General features: G+C 44.0%; 2 protein-coding genes across 2 annotated transcripts in view; one reads left to right on the top strand and one right to left on the bottom strand.

Moving 5' to 3' along the window:
• The window catches only part of LOC310835720 (olfactory receptor 2V1-like), a gene marked incomplete at its 3' end in the record, with an annotated part of 99,394 nt that overhangs the window by 11,818 nt on the left and 72,979 nt on the right, over positions 1–14,597 (bottom strand). The gene's annotated exons all lie outside the window — the stretch shown is intronic.
• On the top strand, positions 13,433–14,365 carry LOC310839491 (olfactory receptor 2Z1-like; the record flags this gene model as incomplete). The annotated part of the gene is made up of 1 exon (XM_083728131.1): positions 13,433–14,365. One exon carries the CDS (start codon positions 13,433–13,435, stop codon positions 14,363–14,365), a length of 933 nt encoding a protein of 310 aa, XP_083584257.1.

Below are 14,597 nucleotides of genomic sequence, written 5' to 3'. Positions count from 1 at the left end.
ATCAGCAAATAAGTGTGGGAAACTGCTAGCATGGCAGTTGAAAAAGAGACAAAAACTTAATACAGTTACAAATCTAGAGATTGAAGGGAGAATGGTACAGAAACCCGAGGAAATTAGAAAGTGCTTCCAGAGATATTTCAAAGAACTTTATTCACAAGGGCCACAGAAAGATTCGGAGGTGGACCAATTTCTTAAAACCAATGGATTACAGAAAATACCTCAGGAAATGAGAACAATCCTGAATAGTAATATCACACAGCAAGAAATTGAAAGTGCCATTCAGAACCTCCAATTAGGCAAATCTCCAGGCCCTGATGGACTTACCTCCAAATATTATAAGGTTCTGAAGGACTATTTGATACAACCTTTGTTGGAGGTTTGTAACCAGATTATGGAGGGGAGGAAGGCACCGGAAACGTGGAAAGAAGCCTTCATCACATTGATACCCAAACTAGAAACTGAAAAGACCCAGCTTAAGAACTACCGCCCCATCTCACTCCTAAATGTGGATTACAAAATTTTTGCAGACATTTTGGCAAGTAGGTTTAAAAAAGTGCTTAATGAAGTGATCCATAAGGACCAGGCTGGCTTTCTCCCTGGTAGGCATTTGTTTGGCAACACAAGAAACATTATTGATATTTTGGAACTTTTACAAACAAAGCTCAACACTAGAGCGGTGCTAATCTTTATTGATGCGGAGAAAGCCTTTGACAACATTTCCTGGATGTTTATGAAGAAAAATTTGGAAGGGATGGGAGTGGGGCGGGGGTTTGAAAATGGAATAGAAGCAATATATTCAGAACAAAAAGCGAAATTGATAGTAAACAATGTGGTGACAGAGGAGTTTAAAATTGAAAAAGGGACACGGCAGGGGTGCCCCCTATCCCCCCTATTGTTTATTTCAGTTCTGGAGGTGCTATTGAACATGATTAGAAAGGACCGGTTGGTACAGGGAATTGAGGTCGGAGTGAAACAATATAAATTGAAAGCATTTGCAGATGACCTGGCATTAACATTGCAGGAGCCTGTCTTTAGTACTAAAAGAGTGTTAGAATTAATTTCGGATTTTGGTCGGGTGGCGGGATTTAAGTTGAACAAGCAAAAAACTAAGGTTCTAGCAAAAAATTTGACAACTACAGAAACAGATGAGTTCGTGAAAGAAACAGAATTAAATGTGGTTAAAAAAGTAAAATACCTAGGGGTGTATCTGACCTCCAAAAATTTGAATCTGTTTAAAGACAACTACGAGAAATGTTGGTCAGAAATCAAAAGAGATTTGGAAACGTGGTCAAGATTGAAACTTTCCTTGTTGGGCCGAATAGCAGTTATAAAGATGAACGTATTGCCAAAAATGTTATTTGTGTTTCAGACCCTACAGATCGTGGACAAGGTGGAATGTTTTGGAAGGTGGCAGAAGGATATCTCTAAGTTTGTTTGGCAGGGCAAAAAGCCCCGAATAAAGTTTAAGATATTAACTGATGCGAAAGAAAGAGGGGGATTTGCCCTGCCAGACTTGAGGTTATATTATGAATCCGCAGCCTTCTGCTGGTTGAAAGATTGGATCTTACTGGAAAACACTGATGTCCTAGATCTGGAAGGGTTCGACAATGCTTTTGGGTGGCATGCATATTTGTGGTATGACAAGGTTAAAGTGCACAAACTGTTTAAAAACCACATTGTCAGGAGAGCAATTTTAATGGTCTGGACAAAATATAAAGACTTATTGGAGAGTAAGACTCCGAGGTGGCTCTCACCGGTGGAGGCCAAGGCACGTAAGAGACCTAATATGGAAGCCAATTGGCCTAAATATGGGGAAATTATTGAAAAGATTGGAGACAATTGGAGGTTGCAGAGCTTGGAAAAACTAAAAAACAAGGTGCGAGATTGGTTGCATTATGCACAAATTCAAGAGGTCTTTAAAGTAGATAAGTAGGTTGGATTCCAGGTGGAAAAATCGAAACTAGAGACAGAATTGTTAGAACCAAGAAGTAAACTACTTTCGAGAATGTATAACCTGCTGCTTAAATGGAATACTCAGGATGAGACAGTCAAATCCGCAATGATAAAGTGGGCGCAGGACTTGGGGCATAACATTGTGTTTGAAGACTGGGAAAGGTTATGGAACACCGGAATGAAATTCACGGCATGTAGTGCCTTGAAGGAAAACATTATGAAAATGATATACCGGTGGTACATGACCCCAGTCAAGCTTGCTAAGATATATCACCTGTCTGATAATAAATGTTGGAAATGTAAGGAGGCGGAAGGGACATTCTTTCACCTCTGGTGGACCTGCCCGAGGGTGAAGGCCTTTTGGGAAATGATTCATAATGAACTAAAAAAGGTACTTAGATTTACCTTACCTAAGAAACCAGAGGCCTTCCTCTTGGGCATGGTGGACCAGAGGGTGTTTAAGAAGGATAGAACTTTTTTTATGTACGCCACCACAGCAGCAAGGATTTTGATTGCAAAATATTGGAAGTCACAAGATTTACCCACACTGGAGGAATGGCAAACACAGTTGATGGACTACATGGAATTGGCCGAAATGACTGGCAGAATCCGAGACTTGGGAGAAGAAACAATTGAGGAGGACTGGAAAAAATTTAAAGACTATTTGGAAAAACATTATAAGTTGTATGAATGTTAAAAAACGCACCTTTTAGGAAATTCTAGCTTCAGTAATGTTAAACTAAAGAAATGGAAATTAAGGTACAAGAAGTTAGAGATAGAATAATGAAACAACTTTATTGTGTTAAAATGAAAACGTACATGATTTGGGTTATAATATATTTGAAATTGGGCAACATGATAAAATGAAAGATACAACAAGTATTGAAACAAGTTAACAAATTGCTGATGTAATGTATCACAGAGAATGCAGGGTTGGGAGGACGCGGGGAAGTCCAGTAGATTTGGAAAAAAGAACAAGAAAATTTGTAACTTTCTTTCTCTACTTTTATAATATGCTCTTTATTCTTTTTTCTGTATTTCATAAAACTAATAAAAAATATTATAAAAAAAAAGAAAGAGGACGGTATTCAGTAGGCGCCAAAAAGACAACAGAGATGGTGCCTGCCTAATATTTACTGGGGGAGGGGGAATCCCAGCGGGCAGGTGCCACAACACTAAAGCCTCAATTCTTATATTGTACAGAATGGAACTCCTGATCAGGTGGCACCTTCAAGAGGCCTTGACCTCTTGAGTACCATGATCAATTGGGTGTATAAGGGGTTAGACAATTTTTCAGGTATCCTATAGTTTTATTCCTGCTTCTCCTTCCCTTAGGTGAAGTGGCTTCCCAGCAACAATTTCATGAGAGCTCCATGAGATCTCGCTGGAAGCTTCTTCTTCTTTCCCCTTCTCCAGTGGTGACAACAGGGTGGGGAGGGCACCCACAGGGTCACCACCCCACAGGATTCTGCCACCCGAAGTGCGCCACATGGGTGGGCTGGCTCTGCCCCCTCTCCTTTAGTTCACCTTTCCTGCTTCCGTCTCCTTTTGTAGTCATTTGAACATCAAGTCCATCTAAGAGAGATGAATGCACGTAGTAATGAGACAGAGCAAGGTCTTCATCAATGTCTATTTTTATGAAAATCCTCTCTCACGGAAACAAGTCGCCTCTACTATTCATAACAGTTGGAATAGAAGTGACCTAATCCTGTTGTCATCAGTAACTAACAGTTTGTAGCAGATGGAGCATCCAGATGAGACATGAACTTTCCAATAAATGGCATATTATAGCCAATAGCGGATAAGTAATTTAGTCCATTTCCAAGTTATGGGTTTCAAGTCAAGCAGCCTTTGTAGGTTCTGCCATTTAGCTGTGCACATGCAGAGATTAGCCATGTGAACCCAAAGAGAGAGGCAGAGAAGCTGGCTATTAGAAGATTCCTGTTTGATCAGTAATTAGAAACTGATAAGTGGAGATATTCATGTATATGTTAAAGGGCACTCACTGGGACAAATAGGAATGTGCACCTGATTTAGTGTCTGAATGATACATCTTATGATCTGGGATAATTTTCCTGTGGGGAAAAAATCAATACAGAATCTAATCAAAACAAATAAATTTAAATCTCTTGAGAATCCATCACGGTCTATTTCAAATAGAAACTTTTGAAGAGTTCCATATATCTCAGAGGTAGTTAGTTGTTGCAAAGAAGTGCTTCTTTGCAACAACTAACTACCTCCCAGAAGCAACTGAAACCTTTCCCCTTGAGGTTATTTTTTACAAAACAGTTTTAGTTTGTTAAAACAACAGCTCTTTAATGAACCCAATTAACATGTACCAATGGGTCTTGTTGAAGACTAAGACTATTTTCGCCCTGAGTAATGTAATTAAAGAAGTTTTAATGAGAGACTGAGTAGCACTTAGCAAATTAAAACTTGTTCAAAAGCAGAAAGACAGTTTGAACATGGAAGTTTGTTTATCTAAATTATCTTTTTTCATCTAAATTCAAATAAATTATTTTTTTTACAACGGTAATGTCAATGGTGGTGATATAGCCAGAATACAGAGCCGGAAATCACTGAAACGTCCGGAAAAATCTGAACATATGGCAACCCTACAAGAAACAAATAATAGTACTAGTTTTGATTCAGCTCCAGTTAAATGCTTCCATTGTACTTAGACTGTGGATCTGGTTTGCTTTGAACCCACCACCATTGACATTACATGCTGGAAGATTTTGGCGAATATCCTTAAAAAAATAGCTCAAAAATGTCATTCATATATATACGAAAGCATATATATATATATATATATATATATATATATATATATATATATTGCAAAAATGCTCAATCAATTTGGACAAAGCTAAGAAAACCTCAGCAACTTTGGCCAAAAGACAACAACTTCAGTGTCCGGATTTTCACCTTCTGAAATATAGCAACCCTGGTTTATTACATTTACCGTGTTGGTCTGGATATAGGCTATACTTTCAGCCCCAGACCTGGCTTCTATGAAACCTGAATGTGGCCTATAATTGCACTCTTGTGAGGCAGCAGTAAAAGGAATGGAAAGTACAATGCAACATTATGGACTGAATTTACTCTTGAGAGTTTTTTAAAGCCAAACTTGGTTGCCCACTCTCTTCTTTGCTCTGCTGGTCTTTATGTTCATCACGGTCCTCTCTGAAAACAGCGTCTTTCTCTATCTGATCCAGGCGGATTCTGCTCTTCACCCCCCAATGTATTTTTTCCTTAGCCCGTTGGCCTTCATGGACATCTGTCAAACACTTGCCACTGGCCCTAAAATGGTTGTGGATTTTGTAAGCAAGATGAATGTCATTTTTCTGGCTAGATGTTCAGCTCAGATATTTTTCACTCTGATGACAGGTACGGCAGAATGCCTCATCCTTGCAGCAATGTCCTATGGCAGGTATGGGGCCATATGCAAGCTTTTGCAACATCCGGTCCTTACTAGGAGGAATATCTGCCTTGCTCTGATAGCGGCGGTTTGGTTGGAGACCTCTCTGCAAGTCTTGGTGCCCGCTGCTTAGGAAAGAGTCAGAAAGTACTGGGCATTGCCTCTCCCACTTGGTGGTGGTGGGACTCTTCTATGGGGCAGCTAGGCTCAAGTACCTGAGACCCAAGGCATATCAGACACCATTCCAGGACAAAATAGTTTCAGTGTTTTGTACCATCATCATGTCAGTTTGCATTTCTTAGTGCAGAAAGGATTGATCTAATGTGTAGATAGCTTTCCTATTCTAATTCATTCAAGAGGGTTCTGGAAGCTACTGGAAGCTTCTCTGTGTGAGATAAGCAGAGGCAGAAAGGTTAACGATTGTTTAAACTAGGGGTAGGCAACCTAAAGTGCGGGGGCTGGATGTGGCCCAATCGCCTTCTCAGTCCAGCCTGCAGACTGTCCGGGAATCAGTGTGTGTGGTTTAGTGGTTAAGAGCGGTAGTCTCGTAATCTGGTGAACCGGGTTTGCATCTCCGCTCCTCCACATGCAGCTGCTGGGTGACCTTGGGCCAGTCTCACTTCTCTGAAGTCTCTCAGCCTCACTCACCTCACAGAGTGTTTGTTGTGGGGGAGGAAGGGAAAGGAGAAGGTTAGCCGCTTTGAAACTCCTTCGGGTAGTGATAAAGCGGGATATCAAATCCAAACTCTTCTTCTTCTTTACATGAGTAGAATGTGTCTTACCCATGCCTACCCATGGTTTAATGCTTGATGGTTTCACAGGTAAGGCACAAAGTTTAGTTCAAAACAAAACTCTTTACAGATAAACTTTTGAAGAGCACTCTCTTACAAACCAAGTCTTATGTAGGCTTTCCCCACCTAGAATAGCTATCAGAGCTCTAGCCAGAAACACCCACTCAGCGCCTTCAAGCATTTAGCTAACCTTACTCACAAAGTGAAACCTTGTGCGCCTGTATCATCCTTATATGATTGTTATGCTGTCAGCATGTAACTTAAATTCTAGTCTTTCTCTCCTGACTGGTTGATTGTCTTGCCAGCTTTCATTGGTTGCTGGGTCACCAAGAGGCAGCCCCAAGGCCTGTCTGTCACACTCCCAACTACATTCTGATCACCTGCAGAGGTCTCCTTCAATTAACTAGGAGAAACTTTGGGTTTGCTTATGTGTACATTGCGCCATGTCTCTTAGGTTATGTATAACCACTCAAAGGTTGGTTCCACACTTAGTCATACACAGAGTAGGCTCACTGAAATCAACCATTCATTTCAGAAATGAACATTTATTTCAGAAACCAATGTTTATTTCAGAGGGCGGTATTCAACTCCTCGCATGTGCCGAATGACTTCTGCTTGCATCGCAGTGTGCCAGTATTGCTTTGTTCAGAGAACAAATCTAAGCCTGATTTGTATGTAGCAGAAATGGTCTCACATTTAAGCTTTTAACTTTAGTTCCCTCTGTAACAACGGCCATGTTGGGCGCAATTCCCCTTCCTATCAGCGCACAGAAAATCTAGTGTTGAAGGTTCGTTCTTTAGGCCCATAGCAAATAAGTTTCCTTTAATTGGGAGTTAAATTCTTGGTTGAGCTTTACAGAGGAGAAATAAATTATAATAACATTGCAAAGTGAAAATGTTGATCTTTGATACAGAGCTGAGAAACCTTAATAAAATCACCTTTATATAAATCAATGGTGGGTAGATGGATAGAGAGAAAAAATATTCCTCGTTCTGGATGCTCAGAACTTTTGGGCTTCCAATGAAGCCAAATGTTGGAAGAATCAGGGCGGATTAAGAAAGTACGTCTTCACCCAGTGCGTAGCTAAACTGTGGAACTTGCTCCAACAGTGATGATCACCACCGTGGATGGCTTTAGACAAGTGTTGAACCAATTCATGGAGGAAGTTTTTGATGGTTGCCAGCCATGCTGGCTATATGCTGCCTCCACAGTTGGATTTTGAAGAAGAGGAAGAAGAAGAGTTTGGATTTGATATCCCACTTTATCACTACCCTAAGGAGTCTCAAAGAGGCTAATAATCTCCTTTCCCTTCCTCCCCCTCAACAAACACTCAGTGAGACCCTAAGGAGTCTCAAAGAGGCTAATAATCTCCTTTCCCTTCCTCCCCCACAACAAACACTGTGAGGTGAGTGAGGCTGAGAGACTTCAAAGAAGTGTGACTAGCCCACAGCAGCTGCATGTGGAGGAGCAGGGAAGTGAACCCGGTTTACCAGATTACGAGTCCATCACTCTTAACCACTACACCACACTGGCTCTCACAGTTTGAGTTTGGTGGAATAGTTGAGAAACGGCCCTTGTCAATTCAGTACAGTCCTACTCTAGAATATCGTGTGAAGAGACCCGAAAGAAAGAAAAATGGCGTTGGGAATACTGAAAATTAAGGGAATCCCAGACTGATTTAGCAAATGGACAGATTCCATGTCACTTAGAGAAGTCCCTTCATATTTCTTAACAGGTGAATGCAGAAGCATCTCAATGAACACCCATGTGCTATGCTATGGCAAGGTGCCTTAAAGTGCTAAATCCTTTCGAGATGCTTGCCACTACGGTCAACACCTCATTAATTGAAGACTGGGGATCAAATTCCCGAAAGCCAGCAATCAACCACAATGTCCTACTGGAACCTACATTGTAAACCTTGCGTGGCTTTAGTGATGCAAACGCCAGTCTCAAGGGATTTCACCCTGGTCACAATAGAACTAGAAACTATAAGTAATAAGCACCAGTTTCTACCCCAAGGACTCATGTCATCGGCAAGGGAACTCAGCTCTGTTTCGTGCAGTATTTAGATGGAATTGTGTCTAAGACCTTTCAGCCCCCCAGAGTCGCTGATGTCAGATCTCTGGCAGAAACCTTCCTACCTTTCGTTCAATAGGTTGGTGTGATGAAACAGGCAGAAGGTACATTACGAGGAGAGAGCGCCTGTCCACAGGTTAGCTCTCTGATGCTTTATGCAGGGTCTCTATAGAAGCCTGGATCTGCTTGGTCCATAGTAATCCATCTAAGCTGTGTCCTTTAAGGAGCTAATTGTGTTTGAATACTGGAAATCTAGCTCTTCAAGGATCTAAACGGTTCTCTTTCTGCTAATATAGGTACACATGAAGGTATGTGCTTTTTTTTGTTATTGCTGTTGTGAAGGGTGGATCTGAACCAACCAAGTCCTATGATGAATGGTTGAAAGCCTTGGGGCTGTTTTGCCTGGAAAGGAGAAAGTTATGGGGACAAATCATAGCTGTCTTCAGAGATGGAAGGGACCCAATGGTCATCTAGTCCAACCCCCTTTACTCCTCACAGAGTTACAGCTCTTTCCCACCCTTAACAAAGTACAGTTTCCAGGAATCGGTGGAGGAATTCATCTGCTTTAAATGTATGGTGAGCACGCAGCTTTAAGCAAGTGGCTAGCTCTTCTAGAGAAATTAATGGAACATGTGGTTTGTGTGATAGCTCAGGCAGTAGAGCATGAGAATTTAAATCCCAGAATTGCCCACATTGGGCAAAAGATTCCTGCAGAAGCCATCCTAGTTTCTGATTTGATCCTAGACTGTCCCACTTTTCCTTAGGTAAAGGTAAAGGGACCCCTGACCATTAGGACCCCTGACCATTAGGTCCAGTCCTGGCCGACTCTAGGGTTGCGGCGCTCATCTCGCTTTATTGGCCGAGGGAGCCAGCGTACAGCTTCCGGGTCATGTGGCCAGCATGACTAAGCCGCTTCTGGTGAACCAGAGCAGCGCACGGAAACACTGTTTACCTTCCTGCCGGAGTGGTGCCTATTTATCTACTTGCATTTTGATGTGCTTTCGAACTGCTAGGTTGGCAGGAGCAGGGACCGAGCAACGGAAGCTCACCTCATCGTGGGGATTCAAACCACCGAACTTCTGATCGGCAAGTCCTAGGCTCTGTGGTTTAACCCACAGAGCCACCCGCATCCCTCCCACTTTTCCTTAGGATGTCACTATTTTCATTGCAGAAATGCTGGAGGCCATGGATTTATCTGACCTCCGAGCTGTCTTTAGGCAATCCTGTATAGGGAAGGTTTTTTATGTTTATTCTGATTTTTTACATCTTGGAAGCTGCCCAGAGTGGCTGGGCAACCCAGTAAGATGTATGGAGTATAAATAGAAAAATTATCGTTACAGTGGTACCTCGGGTTACAGACGCTTCAGGTTACAGACGCTTCAGGTTACAGACGCTTCAGGTTACAGACTCTGCTAACCCAGAAATAGTAAGGTAAAGGTAAAGGTAAAGGTACCCCTGCCCGTACGGGCCAGTCTTGCCAGACTCTGGGGTTGTGCGCCCATCTCACTCAAGAGGCCAGGGGCCAGCGCTGTCCGGAGACACTTCCGGGTCACGTGGCCAGCGTGACATCGCTGCTCTGGCGAGCCAGAGCCGCACACGGAAACGGCGTTTACCTTCCCGCTGGTAAGCGGTCCCTATTTATCTACTTGCACCTGGAGGTGCTTTCGAACTGCTAGGTTGGCAGGCGCTGGGACCGAGCAGCGGGAGCGCACCCCGCCGCAGGGATTCGAACCGCCGACCTTTCGATCGGCAAGTCCTAGGCGCTGAGGCTTTAACCCACAGCGCCACCTGCGTCCCATCCCAGAAATAGTACCTCGGGTTAAGAACTTTGCTTCAGGATGAGAACAGAAATCGTGCTCCGGTGGCATGGCAGCAGCGGGAGGCCCCATTAGCTAAAGTGGTACCTCAGGTTAAGAACAGTTTCAGGTTAAGAACGGACCTCCAGAACAAATTAAGTTCTTAACCCGAGGTACCACTGCATGGAATGGGACGTCCCTATTTTCACTGGAGAAATGTTGGAGGGTATGGACTAGATTGCCCTTGTGGGTCCTTCTATGATTCTATGATAAAAATACCCAATGGCTTGATAGCACCCGTTATGATTTCTCTCCCGAAATGACAAGAAGCTTCTTAGCCCAGATCTAGAAATCCTTCACAGGCATGGTCATCTCTCCTTCCCATTCATTCCATTGACACTAAGGTTGCCATTTGACCAGGGAAAAAGCAGACGTGCCTGCTCCTGTGTCTTTCTCAGCAGTTTGATATGAAAAACTCAGCAATAATGTTGCTAATATCAGCATCTCGGTGGCCGTTAAATACCCTGGCTTTGTGAAAATGCATAATAAATATAAAAAGTATTTTTAAAACTCTCGTTGAAACCCTCCTCCATTGGATTGAATGAGGATGGGAAGGTCATGCATACAAAGCAAGGGCTGTGGACTGTGGGTTGTAACACTTCATCGGTAATATTGGGAGACTAGTTTCACACCAGTGTGGTGTAGTGGTTAAGAGCGGTAGTCTCGTAATCTGGTGAACCGTGTTCGCGTCTCCGCTCCTCCACATGCAGCTGCTGGGTGACCTTGGGCCAGTCACACTTCTCTGAAGTCTCTCAGCCCCACTCACCTCACAGAGTGTTTGTTGTAGGGGAGGAAGGGAAGGGAGAATGTTAGCCGCTTTGAGACTCCTGAAGGGGAGTGAAAGGCGGAATATCAAATCCAAACTCCTCCTCCTCCTCTCTTCTTCTTCTTCTTCTTCTTCTTCTTCTTCTTCTTCTTCTTCTTCTTCTTCTTCTTCTTCTTCATACATTTGCACTTTCTAAAAAGCGCTATACCATCACCACTGTGGAAATTCTGTATATATCTTAGAAGATAAAGGTAAAGGGACCCCTGACCATTAGGTCCAGTCGTGACCGACTCTGGGGTTACAGCGCTCATCTCACTTTATTGGCTGAGGGTGCTGGCATACAGCTGGGTCATGTGGCCAGCATGACTAAGCCACTTCTAGCGAACCAGAGCAGCGCACGGCCGGAGCAGTACCTATTTATCTACTTGCACTTTGACGTGCTTTCGAACTGCTGGGTTGGCAGGAGCAGGGACCGAGCAACAGGAGCTCACCCCATCACAGGGATTCAAACCGCCGACCTTCTGATCGGCAAGTCCTAGGCTCTGTGGTTTAACCCACAGCACCACCTGCATCCCTCATCTTAGAAGATAGGAAGCTACTTTATACCCAGTCAGACTATTGGTCCATTAAGCTCACCATTGTCCACATTGGCTGACTGTTGGAATCGGGGGATGAAAAGCCAGCTGGCTTGGCCCCAGCTGGAGCGTCTCCCCTCTCAGCCTTGCCGCTGCAGAGATCCATCAATCTCTGCTCCTCCGACGTGCGTCTGTGACTCAAGCTGCCATGCAGGCTTAAGCACACACTACTCAGCAGGGTAAACAGCACAACAGATCAGGCTTGAGGCATGGATACGATACTAAACTACGCATTTATTCTACATAAATCAGGACAAATAAAACATGGCTTCTCTCCCTGCCGTTCTTCTCAGAGAGAGAAAACAAAAGCAATACAGAGCAGAAGTTCTGCTCACGCCAGCAATCTGTGCTGGAATGTAAACAGACATGTGAAATGTAACAATCCACATATCTGCATCAAAGGGTGGAATGGAATTCCCAAAACTGACAGCAGGGCTTCAGACAGGGCAGTCTCTCCCAGCCCTACTGGAAGATGCCTGGGATTGACCCCGGAGATGCTCCACCACTGAGCTGCAGCCCTGGCCCAGCACACTTAGGAAATTTCTAAATGGAGATCTATGAACTTGCTGGAAACTACCATCAGCACCGTTCCATTGATATCCAAATACAGTAGCACCTTGGGTTAAGAACTTAATTTGTTCTGGAGGTCTGTTCTAAACCTGAAACTGTTCTTAACCTGAAGCACCGCTTTAGCTAATGGGGCCTCCTGCTGCTGCTGCTGCTGCTGCCGCTGCGCCGCCACTGCACGATTTCTGTTCTCATCCTGAAGCAAAGTTCTTAACCCGAGGTAATATTTCTGGGCTAGTGGAGTCTGTGACCTGAAGCATATGTAACCTGAAGCGTATGTAACCCGAGGTACCACTGTATCTTTAAGTTACAAGTGCTACAAGGCTGTGTTAGCATGGTTGTGTCTGACATTGGTGGGGGAGTTTTTTGGGGGGGGTCAGAGGAAGACCTTGTGCCTTTTAAAATGTTGTTGTTGTTTGAAATGTCCACATAAAAAACATTTAACCTGGGCCCCTCCAGAATTCTGATGCTTTGCTTTGCTTTGCTTTGCTTTGCTTTGCTTTGCTTTGCTTTGCTTTGCTTTGCTTTGCTTTGCTTTGCTTTGCTTTGCTTTGCTTTGTGGGTGCATTCCACAATATGCCATTGATGTGCTCATTGTGCATTTGCTCTGGTGGGTTCATTGTTCTGTCATGCTCCCCCAATGCTATTGCAATATTGCGTCTGATGGAGCGTCTCCACCCCCATCGTTGAAGCCGGACACTGAGGTCCAGCGCCAAGGGCCTTCTGGAGGTTCCCTCACTGTGAGAAGCGAGGTTACAGGGAACCAGGCAGAGGGCCTTCTTGGTAGCGGCGCCCGCCCTGTGGAACGCGCTCCCGTCAGATGTCAAGGAAATAAACAACTATCTGACATTTAGAAGACATCTGAAGGTAGCCCTGTTAAGGGAAGGTTTGAATGACCTTTGTTGGAGTCCGCCCAGAGTGGCTGGGAAAACCCAGCCAGATGGGCAGAGTATAAATAAATTATTCTTATTCTTATTCTTATTCTTATTCTTATTCTTATTCTTATTCTTATTCTTATTCTTATTCTTATTATTGCTGCCTGGAGGAGCACCCTTGCACCACTGAGCAATAAAAGTGGAACAATACCCCCCCCCCCCAAAAGCAAACCTTTGTGGTAGGCAAAATTTCAGCAGGAAGTTATTGGACGTGCACCAATTGCAAAGGATGTAGTATGGCCACCCAAAACCTTTTGCACCAACAAAGAGTATTGAAAGTGAGATAATGTCTAACTTCCCCATCACGAGCCCCCAAATCATCATTAATACACAGCCAAAAAAAAGCAAAAAGCAAAAAAACCTGGCATTCTGTGAGTTCCATCTCCTTAAATCTTATCCTTTTGTCCTCAGCTCCACCCCAAGGAAGAGGCAATGGGTCATGAAAATGCAACATCCTGGACAGAGTTTCATCTTGTGGGGCTTCTGCATCTAAAGGCCCCCACCTTATTTTTTAGCATCGTTCTGTTTATGGCTTTCGTTGCTCTGCTGGGAAACTGTCTCCTGCTCCTCCTAATCCAAATGGACTCCTCGCTTCATACTCCAATGTACTTTTTCCTTAGTCAACTGTCCTGCATGGATATGGGCCAGATCCTCATTGTGGTCCCAAAAATGTCTGTGAACTTTTTAACGCAGAGGAGCACTATTTCGCTCGGCGGTTGTGTGGCCCAGATCTTCCTCACTCTGACCATGGGGAGCTCAGAGAGCCTGGTCCTGGCCGTCATGTCTTACGACAGGTACGTGGCCATCTGCAGGCCCTTGCAGTACCCAATCCTTATGCGGAGAACCATCTGCTTCATCATGACTGTTGGGATCTGGTCTACAGCAATGCTGACCATCATGGTCATTGCGATTTACGTCCACTCTCTGCCGTACTGTGGCTCGAACGTGATCGACCATTTTGTGTGTGAGTTCCCGGCTTTGCTGAAGCTGTCCTGCGCTGACACCTCTGCCTTTGAGATCGTGGTATACCTTGACAATGTGGTCGTAATCCTCTTCCCCATCTTAGTCATTGTTTCCTCTTACGTCGCCATTCTGGTGCAAGTCTTGAGGATGCGCTCGACTGAGGGAAGGCACAAGGCTTTAGGGACTTGCCTGTCCCACTTCTGTGTCGTGGGCATATTCATTGGGGCATCTATGCTGACCTACACCGCCCCTATGAACTCTTACTCAGCGCAAAGGGCCATGATCTACTCAGTCTGCATTACTGTCGTCCCCCCAATGCTCAACCCTTTTATTTACAGCTTGCGCAACAGGGATGTCTTAGCAGCTCTGCGGAAGCTCTTTGTGAAATGCGCAGCGTATTAACGGCGCCTAGAGAGGCAACAAAATTTCACACTCGTTCAGTTTTTGAAATAAATATTCAAGGTTTTAAGGTAGAACCACGACACCATGTCAAATGCCTTTGCAACAGTGGGTGGGGAAGAACAATCAAGAATACATGTCCATACTGATATGGTACATTTGCTTACAAAATTATAGGAATCACTCAGTTTCCAAGGCAAATCTTCTTTACCTTGTTATCTCTTAGACAAAGGTG

The sequence above is a fragment of the Podarcis gaigeae genome, assembly GCF_964106915.1.
Source record: "Podarcis gaigeae genome assembly, chromosome: 2".
Classification (NCBI taxonomy): Eukaryota; Metazoa; Chordata; class Lepidosauria; order Squamata; family Lacertidae; genus Podarcis; species Podarcis gaigeae.
This window is presented reverse-complemented; position numbering and strand designations above follow the sequence as displayed.